General features: G+C 27.3%; 1 protein-coding gene across 1 annotated transcript; it reads left to right on the plus strand.

Annotated features, from left to right (window-relative positions):
• The first annotated feature begins 1824 nt into the window (after positions 1–1824).
• Positions 1825–5150, plus strand: LOC135928133 (NADH dehydrogenase [ubiquinone] 1 alpha subcomplex assembly factor 3-like). The gene is made up of 4 exons (XM_065464495.1): positions 1825–2068; positions 2114–2180; positions 3746–3852; positions 4562–5150. Exons 1-4 carry the CDS (start codon positions 1832–1834, stop codon positions 4802–4804), a joined length of 654 nt encoding a protein of 217 aa, XP_065320567.1. The 5' UTR covers positions 1825–1831; the 3' UTR covers positions 4805–5150.
• Positions 5151–22010: the final 16860 nt, after the last annotated feature.

Genomic DNA, 22010 nt, shown 5'->3' on the forward strand with positions numbered 1-22010 from the left:
AGGAATTATTTGAAATTATTTCAATTTAATAAAATCTCCTAGTGGAATAATGAAAATTGCGCCAAATTTTGAAACTTCATTTTAATTTATCTCATAATAGACCATTACTTTAGAAATTTCTTTTATGATAGAGATGGACGAAGAAGGTAATTTATATAACACATAACATATACAATTATAATAAACTGTTAATCCCATCACATCAAGAATGACGGGCAAACCTGATATTTCTCTTTCATTTGATGATGGAGAAATCATAAATTTGACTTTTTGCTTAAAGTTTTTACCACTTTATTTGTAAAATATTGCTAATGCCGTGTTATCTAAAATGGCGAGGGACATATTGTCGATACAGGGATCTTCAACCCCATGTGAGCGACTTTTTTCTGTTGGAGCTCATATGGTTACAAAATACAGAATGTCGTTAAAGGAGGAAACAATCCGAAAAACTTTATGTTTGAAAAATTGGCTGTTGTCAGATTTATCTTCTACATTATAAATATGAATATTATATTGATTTTTCCACATTGTATATAAATATATTATATATGTATGCTTCTATTTTGTCTCACTAATAAAATTTGTTTGTCTTTATCCTTAGTTAAATTTTACAAAATAAATTTTATAATAGATCTTTTTTAATTCATGGTAAATAAAATTTTCGAATCGAATAATCATTTTATTATTCATACGAATACGAATAATAAATTATTCGATTCGATTCGTATTTTTGTAGGTATAATCTATCAACTGGGGGATATAGCTCTATGGGGAGATTTCCTGCCAAGATTATGTCAAGACAATTGAAAACGAGTTTGGATTGGATAAGACCAAATTGAACATGAAAGGCAAAAGAAAATCAAAATCATGATGCGAAAAGGAGAGAAAAGATTTCACAACATGTGATTAAGTAATGAGAACACTAAAGGTTGGAGAAAGGGAGGGATTAAAGATAGGATAGGGTTCAATTCTTATATCGTTGAAATTTTCCACCACAGTACATTGCGTAAACATGCAGATCAGGTAAGAGATCTTTCATTTATTCTGACTCATCGAAGTTTATCGGAAGTTCCGGAAATGTTGTACCAATAAATGAAGAAGATACAGATACTACATTACGTTGTTCATCAAGAAACCGTAAATTCACAGAGAGGCTTATTGAGAATATTTGACTAAAAAATGTTTGAAGGAAATATACATAGTATTTATTATTTTAATGCACTAAATTATTATTTATTATTTATTTATAAAAAGAATGAAACATTCTATTAAAATTAATAAATATGATGTGATAAAAAACGATATTGAAAATTTTTTTTATTTTTAAAAAGCATTTCATTTAAAAAAAAATTAAATACAAATAGAACAATATCAAATTATATTTAATGCAAATAAGGGTATATTAAAAATCATATATATATATATATATATATTTAAAAGGTACATACCCTAGAGAAGTATAGTCTATTCATGATAGTTTTCTAAAGAGTTTAATTCTTGGGAATTTTTATTATATTGTTTTATCAATGAATAAAGATAATTTTAAGTAGCCATTAAAATATACTGGGTTACGGAATAAAGCGCATACGCCCTCTCAACGTTGTAGAATTTTAAGAATTGCACATATAAAATTATTATATATTGCACTATAAATTCTACATAAAATATTGTACCGAGTATAAATTTTATTGTATACATATCAGAGTTGTTAAAAGATACTTTTTAAATGGATCTAGATACAGATACATCGTCGATACAGATATTTTAATCAAAAATCTATCTAGGTTATAAATACATTATTATTATCAACATTTTATTCATACACTCATTTATGTTTAATGGTTTAAAAAATTTTCGACAAGTTATAAAATTAGGTGTAAGATACCGTAAATACGATGTGACAGAAAATATTGTGAGACACGAGAAGGTAACTGTAGATATTTTAAATCGGAAATTTGAAGATGTGATAATGATTGATAGTTATAGTGCCACTGGATTCAAGATTAACAATGGATTAAACATATATGGTCCATTAATTATGTTACCCCGAACTGTTTTGAGCTGGAATGTAAAAATAATATAAATATCTTATCTTAAATAAATTTTTATCTAGGTTGCTAATATTGATGATATTACCATTAAATCTTTAGCACTTTTTTACTTATTAGAGCCCAATTTAGGTTAATATTACAATAATTATATAATAGTTTACATTTTTTAATTTTACTTCCCTGATATTAATTATGGTTACAAATTTAAATTATACAATTTTTAATATTGAATCACTTTAATTATCAAAAATATACTAATGTGAAACTACACTATATTCCATTAGAACTGATAGCTTTTTGTTTTAGCAATCAATCTCAATTCTAAATATGCAACAATATAATTTTATAGTTTGAAAGAGAGAGAGATATGTTTTCTGCAAGTTTCATCAAATTCCATTAAAATGGTCCAATATGCACATTCAAAGTTTGACAAACCAAATTTGAACTTTTTAACATAAATATTCATTTTTTTTAATTAAGATTTAAAATTTGACAAAAATGTCAACATTTAAAATTAATTTGAGTCAAAATTGCTTCAGAGCTGACAAATTGTCTGCCATAATCTGATCTTGCCAGTCATTGATTACACAAATGTAGCATATGTGGGTTTGATAAACACATTCTTGAAGGATGCTTCATATAGAATGGGCCAGATTGAGATCAGAGCTTTTGGGAGGCTAAAGAGTGGATGAAATAAAATCTGCAGAGCTTTACTATTTTTTTGGCTTGATGAGCTGGAGCACTGTGCTGCTGAAATATGAAATAATCACTGTCACAATAGTATGTACCATTAGTTTTCACCTTTGGACTAATAAAGATAAGCCCTTTGCACCCAAAACTTGATACCTTGACTGAAACCATGAAGGATTTAGAGAAATTTGAATGAGTAGGAAGCAATCAATCAGCTGCAACTAGTTTTTTTTTCTTTAAAACTGCAATGTACACCCTATAATTTTTATAGATTTATCAGTGGAATTACTGCAAATAACTTTTCATCTCTGAACCATATGAAATGGACAAACTTTTGAGTGTATTTTAGTAGAAGTTGTTTGGTATGTACCAGATGGGAAGTCCTAGACTTGTGTTTTTTAAAAATATTTTACTTGTAGATCCCAATGGATAACCTAATGCTCTTATGCTTTCTAAATACAAGTTTCTCTGGATATAAATTGTTCTGTGAGTGCTAGGTCAGTCTTCTTCATTCAATACAAGTGTTTTGACAATAAACATTTTTTAAAGTACAATCTCTGTGTGGTCTACCACCACCATACTATTTTTCTGCTGATCCAGTAGCATCAATTTTTGCAATCAATGATTCAAGGCTGCGATATACCAGTTTCTTTTAGTTAATTTATTCATAAACCTACTGTAATATTTTATTGTCGTATAATTTTATTTAAAATTGAGTCATCTTTACTAAAAACCATTTTTTATAATGATCCCCTGCTTAAAGGTAAAGCTTAATATAAAAAAACATTAATTTTTACATATTGGAAAGTTCGACTTTTGTTTGTCCAACTTTGAATGTGCAAAATTTTCCTGTTAATAGGATTTGATTAAATTTGCAGAAAACATTATTCAATATGACTTATATTATAGTGTCCATTCCATTATCTAAAGGATTTTATCATAAACTTAAGTTTATACTTTTAATTTACATATGACATTTTTTAAATATTGTTTTTCACCATCAGATTCATTGATAATTGGAGTGGGGGATCAAAAGAATATAAGCAAGTTTGATAACAATATTATACGTTTTATGAAAACCAAAGGCATAAATGTTGAAGCATTAGCCACAGTAAAACTAACATTTTTGTTTAAAATATTAATTAGATTACTATTATACATCTTTTCAAAAGTTTTAATTTTTTTAGTATCATTCTTGGGTATTAGACCTTCAATTTACAAAACTTTATATTAAATAACATATATCTAAACTATTCCAACAAAGTAACAATTCTAATTCAAACATCATTTTAATAATTATATTATTATACCCAAATCTAAGGTGGTGATCAGAAAATATAAACTTTGTTACTAAATAATCCCTCAATACATTTGTAGGCAATGTGGTGCTTTATTTTAGAATCTTATAAGTATTATTTTTACAAAAAAAATATAATGTATAATTTGAGACCTTTAAATAAGGGATTTTTAATTCTCAATATGAAATTCATCAATTAACTAACATTTATTTCAATCACAATTCTAAAATAAATATATATATAATTTAAATAGGCTTAATGATCTATGCTATACTATTATGCAAATTAAGTCACAAGACAATATGATAATTTAAATAAAAAAAATTTCCACATATTTTTTTGTTGCTATAGAATGAGATTATTTCAGAATAAGTGATTTGTCAAAAAAAAATAATTCAATATTGATTAATGGGGCACATAGATTATTTTAATCCTTGCCAGACAAATTATTTCTATCCTCGAAATATGCACTGTTAATGATTTTGTTGTCATTTTTTTAAAAAATTATTTTTTTAATATCAGGACAAGGCATGCTCCCTGTACAATTTGATGATCTATGAAAGGAGAATGGTAGCAGCCGCTCTTCTTCCCCCCGCTACCTTCAAGATATCTCAAACCGACCTGGAAAACTTGTATATGGAACCCATGGAACAAATGGATCGAGAGTTGAAAAGGATCGACGACGCCATTGAAAAGGGTGAAGCCAAGTTTGCGGAAGAATATAAACTTTTGGGGAAACAAACTATGTCCGACGAAAAAAAATGATTTTTTTTTGTTGCGTATTTTTTAAATATTTTAAAAACCCGCATATTAAATTACTCGCTCACTAATTTAATAAAAGAAGAATATATTGCAATATTTAACTTAGCAATATTGATTAAATTAATTTAATTTTATGTCCTAAACTCTTGAAATATTTACATATCTTTTATCTCATTTTTCTTGTAGCTTTTGTTGTAATCTTCCATTTATTAATAACCTTAATTACATACCCAAAACATTTAAATTCAATGACATATATAATACCTAGACTGACTATTCATTCATTAAAAGTGTGCATCGATGCAAATCAGCTGGAGACGCCATTTTGGTTAGACTAATCATTATTAAAATTTTAAACGAGAGCCTAATTTATTCCTATATCCAACGCAAACTTTATTAAAGAATAACCGGATCATCGAGATAATAAGGAAGCAAGTTACCAATTTAATAGTAGTTTTTAACATGATAATAATTACTATATGTGTTACCAAAATGGCGGGACCAGCTGATTTGCATTCAACGACGCTTAAAAATGCATTTTAATGAATGAATCGTCAATCTAGGTATTATATATGTCATTGTTTAAATTATAAACGTAACACACCATAAAGGATAGAACGATTATTTAAACGCAATTTCTTTTTATATAAATTATTTTTTTTAAAATAAATATATTTATATATAAATCGAGTATGTAATCTATTTATACTATACAAGGACAAATTTTATACTATTCCTTAAAATGTGCATAAAAATTCTAAATTGTATGTTAAAGTTCCCCACTCCGTGTATAGTACTAGAATTTGTTTTAACTCTTTCCCGTCACCAAAATCGACCCTATTCCACGTGTCTGGGAATCGGCTCTCCCATTGGATCCTAGATATTTAGAGATATTTTCTTTAATTAATCGCAAGGGGGAGAACCTCGCCGTATTGTTTCTTCGTTTCGTAACGATTACTTATTATTTTTCCTGAATTTTTATTGTTGCATGATTGACAAAGTTAAAATTTAAAATAGAGTTAAGTCGAGAGGTTTCGTTATTTATACGGCTATATAGTAAATACATATAGTACTGTTATTAAAAGAAAGTTATTTTCTTAAGAAAGGGGTAACATTAGTTGCCGTTAAATTTTGAAGTAATTTATTACATTGTAAAGTTACCTTACGAATTATATAGATAACTTGAGCCGCCTAATCAAGGGGATTTGCCTTTTCTCGTAAATATCTTTTTAAAGCTGATTAAAAATTTCCACTCCATCCCACCCTCTCCCCAAAGAAATGTATACAATTATATCATAAGGAAGAATTTGAAAGAAAAATTTAATAACTTTTTAAAAATAACGACTTACATAATTTTATAAAAGTGGAAAAGTTAATTTTTTTAAAAATAAAACAGCCAAAATGCATAACAATAAATCGAACTAAAGATCTCCAATAAAAAATGTTAGGAAAAAAATTCATCTAATAATGTTCCCTCCTTAGCAAAAATCTCGGATACCTCTGACTTAATCATTTTTAATATAAATTTTTATTTATTATTATTATTTAATACAAAAAATAAGTTTGCGATTTAACAAATTTAAATTCGAAATACAATTTAAGTAGAGAAATAATTTCACTTTAAAAAAATATATACTATAATATGTATATATCATTACACAATTTGATTATAAACGTGGGTGCTAATCCCATGCAAATGGGGTAGCAGCAAATACAAGATCGCCGATATTCGACTATTTTAGAGGGACATCCATATTTTGTTTGCCTTTTACATGTGAGTTTTGATTTTAAAACGCATAATATTACATTGATTATGCATAATATATGCCTAACCATTCCCAACAAATTATTTGTATTTCTTCATAATGTATTGCATTAATATTTTCTGATTCGTATAAGTCGTATTTTAACGGATTCCGTATTAAAAATGATAGATAAATCTTCATTATTCTCAATCAAGGAGAAATAAAGAATGGGAATTGTTAACTCGAGTTTGAAATAAGTTTCTGGCGAATAAATTTTTTTGAAATAAACCATTCGAAGTTTATACCTAAATAGCGTGCTACTCAAAAATAGGCTTCCCTAGATTAGGCAAACGTTCTACTAGAGCGCTAAATTGGGACATATTTTATAAACATCGGAAATCTCGGTATTTTTTTAAATAGTTATTTTTTTTGCATATTCTAACACCGCCAATTGCCTAACAAAAACAGGGTTGTCCGAGATACCTCGTAATAGCTGTTGATGATCACTCCCCTTCCCAAAATTTCGTTAAACCTGATGCGGAGGTACTTAGTAGCCAAGCCTTGCATGAACAGTTCCTTTTAATGTTGATCTAATATGATATTTTAAGCGTTTATCATGCCTTTTACGAAGGCTAAATTTATTTGCTATATCCTTCGGGCAAATTAGGTTCATTCTTTATGACAAGTTATTTGTTCTGAAACAGGTCTTTCTAGCTCTGACAGCTGCACGCCGGATGTATTCCAAACATGATAGAATATAATTCAGGTAAGATCCGATTTTTTAAATTTATTAAAACGATCTCAAAAAAAATGATTTAATAAAAGTCGTAATTAAAACACATTGACGCCAACGTATACAAATTTCATCTGTATTAATTACAGCTATTTTTTGTATAAATAGTTAAATAAGACGAAATTTTTGAGACAAGTTAATTAGACGAGTGATGTGTTGTAAAATTTTGTAACAAAAAAAAATTAATTACTTCATTAAAATTATAATTAGCCAGATCTATAATCACATTGAACTCTCATATTCGTTATCAAAGAAAAATAATTGAATTTACTCTACCTAATCGATATCTCTCAAATACCATTAATTAACCACCAATCCTAACCCATGCCACAAATTGGCGCTATAACTGACTCATATGCAAAAGTATACTTTTAAAATGCATTTAATTCACGAGACGCCAAATCTAATAGTATATATATACCTTATTGGATAGTATATTAATTTTGTGACCCCTTAAGATTATTTATGAACGATAATGAAAAAAATGAGAATTTATTTTTTAAAATGTATTTTTAATATTTGTTTTATGATAAATTATTAATTTTATATTCGTTTTTTGTGGCTCTGTATTTATAAAAAATAAAATTGGTTTTATTTGTTGAGGATCCTTTATTTTCCCCGATTTTTATAAAAGGCATAAAATCAAAAAAAAAAATTCATGGACGAATATATAAATGCGAGCAGAGTTGTTAAAAGATACTTTTTAAATGGGTCTAGATACAACATCGTCTAAAATAATATCTAGATACCGATATTTAAATCAAAAATCTATCTAGATACAGATACCACATTTTTATATCTAGATACAGGATCACAACTCTTTATGCGAGTAAGTTTGTTTGGCTAAACTGTTCTATTTCACCAATTTTAAGTTAAAATTGTTAAGCCAAAAATACGCTAGCCTTGAGATTTCATCGATAGATTTTCCAAGCATTTCTGTCATCAGAGAGCTAAATTTCCAGACTTCCGTAATTTTTTTTTGTGCTAAAATATATAGGGTTAGTGTAGTCGTTTTTTTCCAAAAATGGAACCGACTGACAATAATTATTGGGTGGTTATATGATTCTAGGGGAAAAGAATCACCGAGAAAAAAAAAATATCTTAGGAAATAAAATAATACTCACATGTAAAAAAAATTTTTGTTTGTTATATTAAACGCACAAAAAAGGTAGTATATATTTTCGCTAACCGTGTTAAATATTTATCGTAAAACTCAAAAAAAAAATAACATCTGCTCAGGCTAAAATAGATATCTGCCGCTGTTATTTCTTTTCCTTCAATATCTTGTTTATAGGGATCCAGAGGTCTTCGCGGCTTTCTATCATATTTTGTTCGGGTTTTTTTTTTCCTTGCCATATTATTAGACTCCCATTTTTTCCGATTATCCCACATGTATATATATATTGTTTAAAATCTTGTGTCATTCATTTTTATAGGGTTTAATTGCTTTAAACGAAGTTTTAAATCAGAATCCTTCAAAGTGGCATCGAATTTAAGAACAGGAAACCACTTTTTTAAAGTTTTAGGACACGTAAACAAACCACTTTTTAAAAGGAGTCAGAACCGGAAAGCTAATCTTTTTCGGTTCCGGTTTCAAACTCTGGTTGTACTGGAGAGTTATAGATTTACATATGTTAGATTTCGTAATTTCGCCTTCTCCAAAAATCTTATTTTTCTTATAAATATTAAACGTCTTATTAAATGGTATATATATATAGCCTTTTAGTCACGTGGTTATCCTTCCCTTTATCAAAAACATACGTTCCTTTTTCTATTCTAGTTATCAGGTAAAAACAAAATAAATCACATGTTTTAAAAAAAATAAGTAAGGGAAGTATTTGACTAAAGAATATACTATAATTTAACGATTAATTTTTTTATTAAATGTTTTATATTCGATAAACGTGTAATGCAAATATATTTTATAAAAACATATCAAAATATCAGCTCCGTGAAGTTGGCCGAACATTTGGAAGCACTAACGATAAATCATATGTCATTTTTTAGCGCTTCGTTAGTGATTATTAGTGCTTCAATCCGTATAGTAGCCGAATTTAAGGAAAAGTTATAAGCAAAATTAAAAATTTGTGACAACTTCGCGCTTAAAAGTTGATTGAAAGCAACTAAACGATGAAACTTATATTATTTTTAGGGCTTAGTTAGTAGAGGTTAGTCCTTCAATCACTTTTGTAGCCGATTAGAAAAATTAAAAAAATTTATATATATAAAAATTATAAATATAATAATTAATAAATCAGTAAAACAAAATAAATGATAATACTTTTATGTTGATGTTGAAGCAAACTGGAATTATAAAAAAAAATGCAATATTTATAAATGAGTTAATAAATATTATATTTATAAAAAATTATATACATTTTTGCTATAAAAAATATTACGCATACTAAAAAATAATTATAAATGTTCAATTTTGAAAAATGTGAATTAAACTATAAAAATTTATGGATACAATAATTTCATTACACTATATATTATGCACATAATTTGATTTGTATCAATTATTTATTTTATCATTAAAAATTAATAGATTAGGCAAAATATTTTATATAAAAATTTGATTTTAGAAGCCTTCATTTTATAATTAATATTAGCAAATTCGATGATAATAATTATATAGAAAAATTTGTATTACTTTTCAAAGGTTCCTGAACTATTTGGGGGAACTTTATAATATATTAAGTATTTAGTTACTTTTATTAAATATTGAGTCACTCGTTCCTTTTTCCATCAGGTAACGAGTAACAGTAACGCTACTTTTTTCAAATCTAACAAGTAACGTGTTTCTTTTTTAAAGTAACGTTAGCAATAGTTACTGCTAAAAAATAATCTTTCTACAATATCGCACTTAAAGTCTCCATGATGGATTCAATTCACTGTAGAGTAATGGTAAAATATAACAAACTATGAAATTTCTATGTCATAAATCGTAAGAAAAGATAAAGGAACTAAGATGGTAATGTAATTTATTGAAAGTTCCCGAGAAAACGTGAAATATCTTATAACGATAATATGAGTATTTAAATTTGTTATCTAAAAAAAATTAATAGTCCCAACTAAAATATATAGATATTACTTTTATATTGAAGAGAATGTAAAGTTGTAAGTTATACAAAATTTGCATCAGACAAATCAGAAGGATTTTATGGAGAAATGTGCCCATGATATTTTTGGTTAAGTGGGACTTTTAATAAACTTAAAAATTTAAGTTTGCAATATTGTCTAACCCTTTATTAAAGCTCTCCAAATGGCATAAGCGAAAGAATCAGGAATTATTTTTCCTATGATTATGAATATGAAGAGGCATTTTTGGCGTCATTATACATTTTCTTTCTTTCTTTCTTTCTTTCTTTCTTTCTTTCTTTCTTTCTTCTTTCTTTCTTTCTTTCTTTTTCTCTTTAATACCATACTTTAAAAACTTAGGATTGAGTCGATAAAAATTTTAAATGCTTGATTATTTAATCTACCCCTTATCAAATTTGGAATATTTATATCAATTAATGTAAATATACATTTTTTTGCTAATATAAAATGAGCCTTTTTAAATTTATTTTTATTATTATATTAAAAAAAATTTTATACGGAACTTACCCATTTGTGTTCCTGACAATAGAAAAACCCGATAAAGTCACTAGGCTACCTGGAAAGATGGCAAGTTCTGTTCTTTCTCTTAGAATTCTTCCTGCATTGGCCCTTGGGCTTCCATCAAACCTATTCCAAAATTTGTTAACGATAGAAAAAGTGAAATGTGATAACTTCAGAATTTGTTTGATGAATATTTTTTTTCGTTCCAAGAAATCATGACTACTCTCACAAGTCCTCGAGCCCAAGATATAATTTTTTTTTTTAAAAAAAACTAAGCAGACGAAATTCGATCAAAACAGACGAACCAAAAGAAAGATTTTTTCTTAGTCCAAGAACTTGCAATTAAAGGTCATCAAATCAAACATCGGCTTATTAACTCATTTCCCTTTTGATTTTGTTTCATTTATATTTAAAATAAAATCTCATTTTAACCTTTATATTGTATATTATTTATTTTAAAAATTGTATTTGTTTGTACTAAATACATTTGAAAGGACTAATAAAAAGATTTTTAATTATAATTTATGTTATGTTCTTTATCCAAATATGAATGATATAAAAGTGTTTATTTTTATATTTAAAACTTTTCCTTAAATAGTTAATGATCTTTTTTTATAAAAATGTATCTTGGTATTTATGGTGCCTTCTCATTTAGCACAAGATAAAAGTATTATCGGGTTAATTTTTGTTTTAAAATTAAGATATTAGTAATCTGTATTTAAGATCCATTATCGGTATCTAGAGATTCCTCTATTTAGACTCCTGACAATAATTTCAAGATTTGATTTGAGAAATTCATCATAAAGAGCATTAATGAAATAGTAGCATCACCCAACTATTTTAACTTGAGAGGACTCATAATCTAAAAATTTTCCAACATTCGCGAAAAAAGAGGTGATTTTCTATCTAAAATTAGGACAAAAATAAAAAATTAATTCTACCTAAAAATTTGCCGGAAAAGATTATATCTAAAAATAAATAATATTTTCAATGGGCGTGCGTGAGTCTATGCCTCCCTACTCCGAACGATATTTTTAGGATGAGATATAAATGTGCCATAAATTGCCATGTTTGAAGAGTGGCTACCACTCTTTAACCCTTTATCTATTTGACCTATTTCTCTCAAAATTGGTCAAAATATGTATATTTATGATATGCACCACCTTACCTAAGTTCATTTATTAGAGAAATCCAATCAAAAAAAATATTTTTAATAAACTGTTTTTAGTAACTCTTTCCGGTAAAATCACGTTACACATCTCTTGTGTTTGGTGATAAAATTTTTAATTTAGATTACTAATTTTTTATATAAATATATCCATACACATTTATCATTATTCACACAAAAAAAATTAGGCTTTATAAGCTTTATTTAATAGATATATATAGGCGCTTAATAATAATAGAGAGGTGGGTATTAACTGGCCATGTATTGATTGGGCACAATTCGCACATTCACATATTCATTGAAATGAATAACTCGTGCAAAACACCTTTTGGTGAAATCTCGAATGGTGAACAAGCTTAAGAATGTTTAGCAAAAAGATGATTAAGATATTAATTTTTAATATTATCATTAAATAGATGATGATAAATTGAGACATTAATAATAATAAAATTAGTGTATAATTAATTTTTTTTATATAACTAAAATAATATAGAAATATTAACATATTATTTTATATTTATAATAAAATTCTTAAATATTATATTATGGCAAATCAACAACATAGTATATGGCCAGTCAATACATAATTATGGAAAAACATCTTTTACATAGAACCTCATCTAGCTAAACTATTATAGAAAGAGCTTTGTCAATTTTTATTTTGAAGATTAATAATTAAGCCTACACATTGATATAAAATTTGTTTGGTTAAACTCAAATCTTAATACCTTTTTTTTCAAAAAAAGAAAAAAACATGGTTTCACATATATATATAAAGTAACTTAAAAAATAACTAATAAATTTATTAGTGTCGAGTTACTAACTAGTTTATTATTTACAAGAATGTAATTAGCTGCTCTGCTTATAACTAGTTATATTTTTATAACACTAATAGAACCATTTATACTTAAAAATAATTTTAAAATTTTTTAAAAATATAGTTTCTTTTATAAAACAAACCGATTTATCCTATATATTGTATCGCGATAAGTGAAATGTATAATTTGATCAGTTTTAATAACTATATTTATTTTGATAATGGGGGCGATAGATTACAATTTTAAATGATACACGCGCAACATGCATATAAGTAATGTTGTTTATAAAAGCAGATCTATTTTAAAAAAAACGGCCCGGTTTAAGATTATAACCAAAATAACATTATATAAGCCTAAAGATTTGTGCTCGTAGCTGGCAGAAATGCTTAGGCATCTATTTGCCCAAATCTTGATGTTTACATAATATTATTTTAGCTAAAATCTTAATAATCCAAATCAGGCTTTGTCACAACACTCAGAAAAGTTTACTACTCAACCTACAGCGTTGCTAAACATCCCTGGCTCCTCCAGATGGTTCATTAAAAAAAATGCATCAAATTTTTTTATTTATTAATGTTAATTATTATGAGAATGAAGGTATACATATAATATCTACAATTGATTTTTTTTTAAAAAAGGTTAAAACATCTAGGTATAACATTTAATATTAATTATTTTATTTGATAACAACATTAATTTACTAAAAAAAATTACAAACACATAAAACCCTAATATTAATATATATTTCCCACCCTTTAGGTTAGGAGTACTCTTAGTTCTTCTAAGAGTAGAGACAGCTGTCTTAGTAAATTTTGATGCACCTAAAATTTTATATAATATACATTAATAATTTATAAATTATATATTATATAGTACAATCGCGATTCGTAAAAAAGAGGGAGGGGGGTGAATGTAAAAGCAATAGAATAATATTAAGTGACATTAAAAGAAAATAATTAGTGACAGCAATGGAGAGTTGTAAAAAATATTACACAAATATCCACTTTTCCCTATAATACTTAATCTTGTCAAAATAAGGATGGGTTGTTTTATCATTTTATTTTTCATATATATACGATAAAAAGGCTTATTATTAACATACTATATCTATAATCTATATAAAAATATATAATTAAAAAAAGGGGAATTGAAAAAAAAATAATTTAAAATAAATATATATTAAGGTATGGGCGGCGGGGCTTAATGACCCATGTACGGAATACAGTTGAAACGACAGATTTCGATTGATATTCTTTGTCGAGGTAGGAGTCTTCTTTTGGATCACTCGTGATTACTTAGCCCTATTGTTTTGAATTTTAGGGCTTGGGGATCCAAATGATCCACAAGATGTCTGACTACCGGAGCGAACTAAAAATTATTAAGGCGGCAATAATTATTAGGCTTTTGTATTCTCCGCTTGCGTGATAGGGTTGGCAGAAATAGATTATTATTATTTTTAAAGTAATAGATAGAGATAGGCAAATTTTTCTATATTCTATTTTTAAGAACAAGTATATATCTTTCTGTGATCATTATAGTCTTTTTAAACCTGAAATGTAGACATATTTTTTTTTTCCAGATAAGATAGTATTTCATTATATAATGCAAAAAAAATGATTATTATTTATTTTATATTTTTTTAAGAGAATTCTTCTTCTGATCCCATTCTTAATTTTATTGATAATTTCAATCGCGATCTGATTGACAGTTGGGTGCAGAGCGAACTTAAGGTAAGCGCCTAATGCGTGGTTAGCAAACCATAAAATATATACGATAGGAGAAACTTTATAATCGATATTAATCGTTTCATTATAATTTAAAGATCTAAATTCCATGTTAAAATACCGAGAACCATTCGTTATCGCGTGCGATGGGTGCGATCGCGCAGCAAAATCGAGAGAGTCAAATTCGAATATCTGGAATAGGTTGGGAAGAGGATAACCAGCGAATACCATGATGATCATTGGCAACATCAGCACGAAAAATTCGATGCTCAATCCGCTCACCAATAAAGTGATCTTAAAATCCTTCGGCTTCGAATGTTTGACCACGTGACTATCATTTTTGTTCCCGGCTAATTTGATTCTTGAAAAGTTTGAAGGAATTTTGTGCTCAGGAAATGGCCCTATTAAGTTGTTTTTCGAAGGGGAGACAATCGAATTGGAATACGCGCTATTTAAAATTTCGCGTAGTTTATTTGAATCCTTGGGATCCCTAAAATCGTTATTAATGGTTTTATTGTCTTTCGATAATAGATTAGAGTGGGACTTTACGGTTTGAAGTTCGAGATGACCACTAGTAGATGGCAAATTATGGTTAACATTAATGGTTTTATTGACTTTTGACGATGGGTTAGGGTGAGACTTTAGGGTTTGAAGTTCGATATGACCACTAGTAGATGGCAAATTATGGCTAATATTAATAGTTTTATTGTCTTTTGATGATGGAGAGTGGGACTTTACGTTTTGAAGTTCAATAAGACAACTAATAGTTGGCGAATTATGGTTAATTTTAATGCTTCTAATAATTTTAATTTTTGTTAAAATACTTGACGCTATAATTTCTATATGCCTGGAATTAATCCGTTTCAATATATAAATGACGCCCATATTAGCGAATGTGCTGATAATCAATGGGCACACGAAAAACAATATATTTACTGTTTTATTATATATTTTAAAAGAATTTGGTAGACTATCGTTTCTAACCATGGAATGATTATAACCGCAAAATTCCGAGGAGCCCTCACGAGTATAGGTGCTGTCATTCACTGAAAGGTTTCCACCCGAAAACAATGATTGTGTCTTAAAAGACCCCAAGTTGAAGTAATAATAGTTTAAAGGTAAGAAAATAAGGTTTAGACCGAAAATGCCCATTAAAATGTATTTAGGAGAAAGTTTTGTAGCGTAGCTGAAAGGCCATGCCATGGCAGATAAACGATCTATAGACATGGCCAATCTTAAACTGTTGCTACAGCAAATGAATGTCAGCAAGAAAGCATTCAGTATCTGTAAAACTATCGACGATTTTGGATCAAAACACATATCACTCATGGAAAGTTGTTGATGAATAAATTGGTTTTCTTTCATCAATGAATTATATTTAACACTGAGCGATAAATCTATGTGAGATCTGGCCCAATTAGCCTCTTTAAAGTTTCCAGGCATAGTATAATTATATCCATGACTGTAGGAATCGTCAGATATCAACAATTTTTTCAACACACGTATAGAATTTATAGAATCTAATTCAGTGTTACATTTCCATATCCAGAAGGGAATGATTATCAATGAGAAACAAACGCAAAAGTCTATCAACGAAAGAGCCCTTACGTATATGAAAATGATCTTATCGCGCATCTTCATCGTACACGCGAAGTATAATAAATTTCCTATTAATCCTATAACAATTAAAGCGGGTAATATTACCCCGTAGCATACCAAACTTATATTGTTCTGGCGAATTGGCGTAGTTAAGGTCCAAAATTTTGCGTCTTGCGATGCGAAAGAAGTGAATGGCATTATTGTTATTATTATTATTTATGTGAACAATCTGATTATAAAATTCGATATAATTTTTAATAACCCTTTTTTTTCTCAAAATTAGAAGATCTTAATCACAAAATTTATAGGTTTAAAAATATGAAAACAAAAAAAAAATGGCATTTGAATCTTTGCAAAAGTCTTCCCAAAATTTATATTTTTTTATGCTTTCAAAATGTGTTAAAATTAAAAATAAGGAATAGTTATTTGATAATTTATAAGTATTTTATTGATTGCCTATTTTTTTAAAAAATAATATAAATTTTTATGCTTAAAAATTCAATTTTCACTATTTCCCGTTTATTAATGATTAAATAAATTAGATGAAAGTATTTATTCTATATATTTTTATTTTATTAATATATATACGTAAGTGTTGTTAAATGGCTGACCTTTGCTCCTTCTATGAGAAAAATCTTCAGGTTTGCGTAATATTTTTCTGGATGAAATATTGAGTTAGCCATTTATAAAAATCGGCTCAAAACGAGCCCTTTAACGACCACTAATATGTATATATCAGCCTTACAATTACTGGTCCATAGTTAATATCATTATAATCATGGTTCATATTAGTAAGATGAAGTTATAATTTTAATATTTTTGGTTTTGTAATTAGGGTTTCCGTAAATTCTCTCTGATAATTTTATTTCCTCATTCATTTTCATGCCTAGGGTCTTTATGTTTGAAATTTATATAATTTAAACATGTAAAATGCAATGGCAATGAATAAAAAATCAAACAATAAATATATAAAATATTTGCAAGAGATCAATTTGAAAGATGGTTAAAATAACAATATGCGAATTCGATATTTTACTGTATAATTTTTAAATAGATTGGAATTTTTTTTTTTTAAAAAAAGCTAATTTTTATTAAATTAGAATTTTGCGAATAATCTGATAGCAAATAGATAATGGAGTCAAATAATAATTTCCTTCAAAAGATTGTCTGGATAAAAGGTCCCGAAATTAATAAATCCAGCTTAAAATTAGTATATTACTATATATAGTCAGAGGAAGGAAGTAAAAAGTATATTCCAAAATATCTCTAATTGTTTTTAAATCAGGAATAAGAATAAAGCTAACATCGGAATGGTCTATGATTTTTTTTTTTTAAATTAATTAATTTATTTATTTTTTGCTATATTTGATATAAATTTAATATATTCAGTAGCCTAGAAAATTTCTCCGCTGTGGTTACGATAGGATCTCAATTCCAAACTTCTTTGCCTGGTTTTCGGTCAGCTAATTTAAGTTGAATTTTAAGCTTAGATTTAAAAAAAATAAATAAATATGAATATCTAACGTTGACACCGTTGAAGTAAGCCGAATAATTGGAAGCGTTGTTCTTAGGATCTTTGCAAATATTTTAATGTTTAATTAGCAGGGCTTTACTGAGAATTGTGGCTGATCGAAAGAAAAAAATGGGTTCGGCGCGACTTTTTAAAAAAATCAAAATTAGGCGCCACTAAAATAATCTAATTTTGGCGCCCAAAACCATAGCTTCACTCCTCTCCTACCACCCCTCCGTGTGAATGAGCTTGTTTATAGAAATTCTTTATTTGTGTTTAGTGCATAATTAATGTGTGTTTTTTAAAATATACGAGTAAAATAATATGAGCGAATAAAGATGGTAGTGAAAATAAACAAATCGTCAAATTGGCATAATTCTAGAACATGTCATATAGAATTGTAATATTTGGTTCTTGATTAGTACTCATTGCAATGACATTAATGTCATTGACTCATTGATTCCTCTATTAGGTTTTCAAACCAATAAAACAAGGTAAAAGAGTTATAAACTGAATAAAAATCATTAAGCGTGAAATCAACCAAAAATTATTTTTGAAACTTATGACCAAATCATTAAATAGGGCTTGAATTTGTTTGGCAGATAGTTTAAAAAAAAACATTGACAAAATAAGAAAAAAATTGGCATCAATGCCAGAACAAAAATAATAGAGGTATACAGTGTATAGGTATCTAATTTTTGTCAATATTCAATGCAGGATTTGTACGTACTAAATCATCAATCAGTTTCTCTAGCCGGAAAGACAGAAATCGAGTTATTAGTTAATAAAAAATTACTATGACGGTATGCCTTAAGAAGTTGGTTAAACTTTTGGCAGCATTAATTTCGAAAGCCCTGAGTTTGTATGTAAGGCTTAATTACTATAAATTTTAGTTTAGGACCGCCTCAATCTATTTGCCACACCTTAAACAGGAAGGTGAAGAAAATTACTATCATAATTTTTTTTTTTAAATTGTATCCTTTCATGAGAAAACGAAAAATACAGAAAGTACTAAAATCATTATTAATATATAAATTGAAAAAAATTTGTTATATTTTAATCTAAATTTCTAATTGATACAATTAAATATTTTATTTACTAAAATATTTTATATATCTATTTTTCAACAACATTTTAAAAACATATAAAAATGAATTTTATAATGCTTCATAAAAATCGCTAACTTTTAAGAAACTTTTTTTAAAATTCTAAAATAATATTAACCTATTAAATAACTGGTCTCAATTGTTTTACTTATCTTCCATATTCTTGACACCTTCAGTAAGCTAATCCAACCATATGAAACGATATTTATAATCATATAATTATAATATCCAAAACAGAAATGTTCAATTTAAAAGACAAACTAAAAAAAAAATATACAGTCTAAATATTTCTAGCGCTCTCAAAATAGCCAGTTCAATTGAAGGACTTTCATCAGTAAATATCAACACAGCAAAATCCCCTCATTCAAAATATGCTTCTAGTTCTTATTAATCAATCAGTATCCACCCAATTCTCACTCTTTAGATTTCATTGAGATTTAGGTATCTTTTCAAATAAAATACTTCAACAAAGATTCAGTTGGAGAAAACAGTATACGCCAAATTTATCTCCAATATGAAGCCATCTATCCCATTTAATAAAACACTATTAACCAATCTGACAACATTCTTAAACAAAATACTCATAAGACCCCTTCAGACATCAAACCAGTTATATTCGGAGCTTGACTCACTTCGTTACTTAAATATATGGCGGATTCATCCGATATCCGTTGTAATCGCTAAAATAATAAGTAATAGAATAAAATCGCCCCCCATCGCATTGTTACAACATTGAACAGTAGGTTTGGACTTCAAATGTAACTTTTTATTTTAGCAATAAATCTGTCAATTTTAAATACAATTCAATAAATTTTATTGATTGAGAGAAAGATAAATTATCGCTGCAAGTTTCATTAAATTCTATCAACAGGTTATAAAGTTATTGCACATTCAAAGTTGGACAAACAAAATTCGAACTTTAAATTAAAATATTCTACAAAAACATTAAAAAAAAACATTCAAAATTAATTTGAGTCAAAATTTGTACTAATCGATTGGTGGCAATGTATCTTTTCTCATTGAAACTACAACAGTGCAACAACACTCTTTTGAATATTTACGATAGTTCAAATGGCTTTTCATTTGTGAACCATATGATATGAAGCTAACCTCGTAAGAGTATTTTTGTAGAAGATGTTTAGTATATCAGACGGGAAATCTTATATTCATTGATTAGGTCCTGGTTCTGTTTCTTTATAACCATTTAAGTTTGCGGTTCTTTGTAATAATAAGATGCACTTAAGTTTTACAAAATACCGGTTTTCGGGATACTTGACTAACAGTGGTGTGGGTGCCAGGCCGGTCTTCTTCTAACTTAACACGAGTGTATAAACAGAATCAGCATATTTCATAATACAAGCTGTAAGTGATTTACCACTATTATACCGTTTTTCTGCTGATCCGGTTAAATCCATTTTTGCAATCAATCGATTCAAGGCACGATAGACCAGTTTTTGCCAGGAAATTCTTTCAAAGACCTTTTGGCGCCGTAATATATTTATTATTGTATTAAAACTTAATTAAACTCAAGTCACCTTTATAAGGATAAAAATAATAATTTTTTATATGTCATAATGTTCGAATTTGGTTTGTCCAACTTTAAATGCGCTTATCTTTAGACCCTATTGATAGAATTTGGATAAAATTTGCAGAAAACATTGATAATTTATTCCTCTCTCAATCTTTAAAATTTTACTGAATTACAGAGTTGTACATTTGCTCAAAATAAAAAGATCTTCAAAGATCTAGATCCCTGAAGATCGTAAAATTTGAAGATCTTTTATTTTTTAAAAATTTTGTGTAACGATCTTCAAAGATCTGCGATCAACGATCTTCAAAGATCTGCGATCAACGATCTTCAAAGATCTTCATGATATATTTTTTTTACCCCTTTATTAAAAGCCCATATGTTTTTCAATTTTATTAATATAATATTTCTTTTATGTTTTATACCTCTCCTCCTGCCTTGATGAAAATTGAAAAACATCTGGGCTTTTAATAAAGGGGTAAAAAAATAAATATCATGAAGATCTTTGAGGATCGTTGATCGCAGCGATCTTCAAAGATCTAGATCTTTGAAGATCGTTACAAAAAATTTTTAAAAAATAAAAGATCTTCAAATTTTATGATCTTCAAAGATCTTGCTCAAATTTTTGAGAAAGAAGATCTTTTGTACAACTCTGCTGAATTATTTAAAATTAACAGATCTATTGCCAAAACAAGAAGGGCATAACTTCAATTGGAACACCACAGTGTATATATATTATATATATATATATCATGATAATATAAAAAAATAAAAATTATAAATAAAACTGTATTCCAAATAAATATTATTTACCATATGAATAAGATATTTTATTATTATAACTTTCTTCATTTTTCTCCTTACGCAAAGGCATAATAGTAAAAATTTAAGATATTTTATATTATAAAATTCATATATTTTTTTTTCTGATTTTAGAATATATAAAATGCTTTTATTTTCCAATTAATTTGATATATTGAATTAGTTTCATTTTTTTTCTGAAAAAAAATGCAAAATTAAAGGACGAACTTGTAAGAATATTTTTCTATTTTTTTTGATAGGAAGATAATCTAATATGTTAACATTTAGGTTGGTTAGGATTTTTTATTAGTCATAAAATTATAGCGTTTGAGTTAGATTATATATTATTTGGATTAGCGAATACATGTATATTATAATTAAAGTTGGAGATATACATCTATAGGCATAAGCCTGCCTAAGACGGAGCAAATGCGCGTCGAAGGCCCATCAAAAGGGAGTTGTGGAAAAGAGGGGGGTGAGGCTTCCTTAAAATTTATATAAATAGAGTAAAAAGAATAATAGACACGTTTTTATACATAAATTGGCATCTTTTAGTACCCGCTTTGTCAAAAGCTAACGGCAACCCTGTAGACGATGTCACATTCAATTAAAATTTAAATATCGATTTCAGATACCTGTGACCTATTTAGCATGTTACTTCAACCAGAAATTAATAAAGCATAGTACATAACATATATCCAAATATTCCCTTACATATTATTTATGTTATAAAATTTTACAAAATGATGAAAGTTAAAAATTAAAATATCTGGATCAACAAAATATAATAATAATAATTCCACGAAAAAATTAT

The sequence above is a fragment of the Gordionus sp. m RMFG-2023 genome, chromosome 4 (assembly GCF_954871325.1).
Source record: "Gordionus sp. m RMFG-2023 chromosome 4, tfGorSpeb1-WG-v2, whole genome shotgun sequence".
NCBI classification, from domain to species: Eukaryota; Metazoa; Nematomorpha; class Gordioida; order Chordodea; family Parachordodidae; genus Gordionus; species Gordionus sp. m RMFG-2023.

Bases quoted from the DNA above. Each gene is read 5' to 3' on its own strand.
- LOC135928133 (XM_065464495.1), top strand. From the start codon at position 1,832: ATGTTTAATGGTTTAAAAAATTTTCGACAAGTTATAAAATTAGGTGTA. The intron at 2,181-3,745 runs GTTAATATTACA...TTTCACCATCAG, and splicing joins CTTATTAGAGCCCAATTTAG to ATTCATTGATAATTGGAGTG. The intron at 3,853-4,561 runs GTAAAACTAACA...TTTTAATATCAG, and splicing joins ATGTTGAAGCATTAGCCACA to GACAAGGCATGCTCCCTGTA.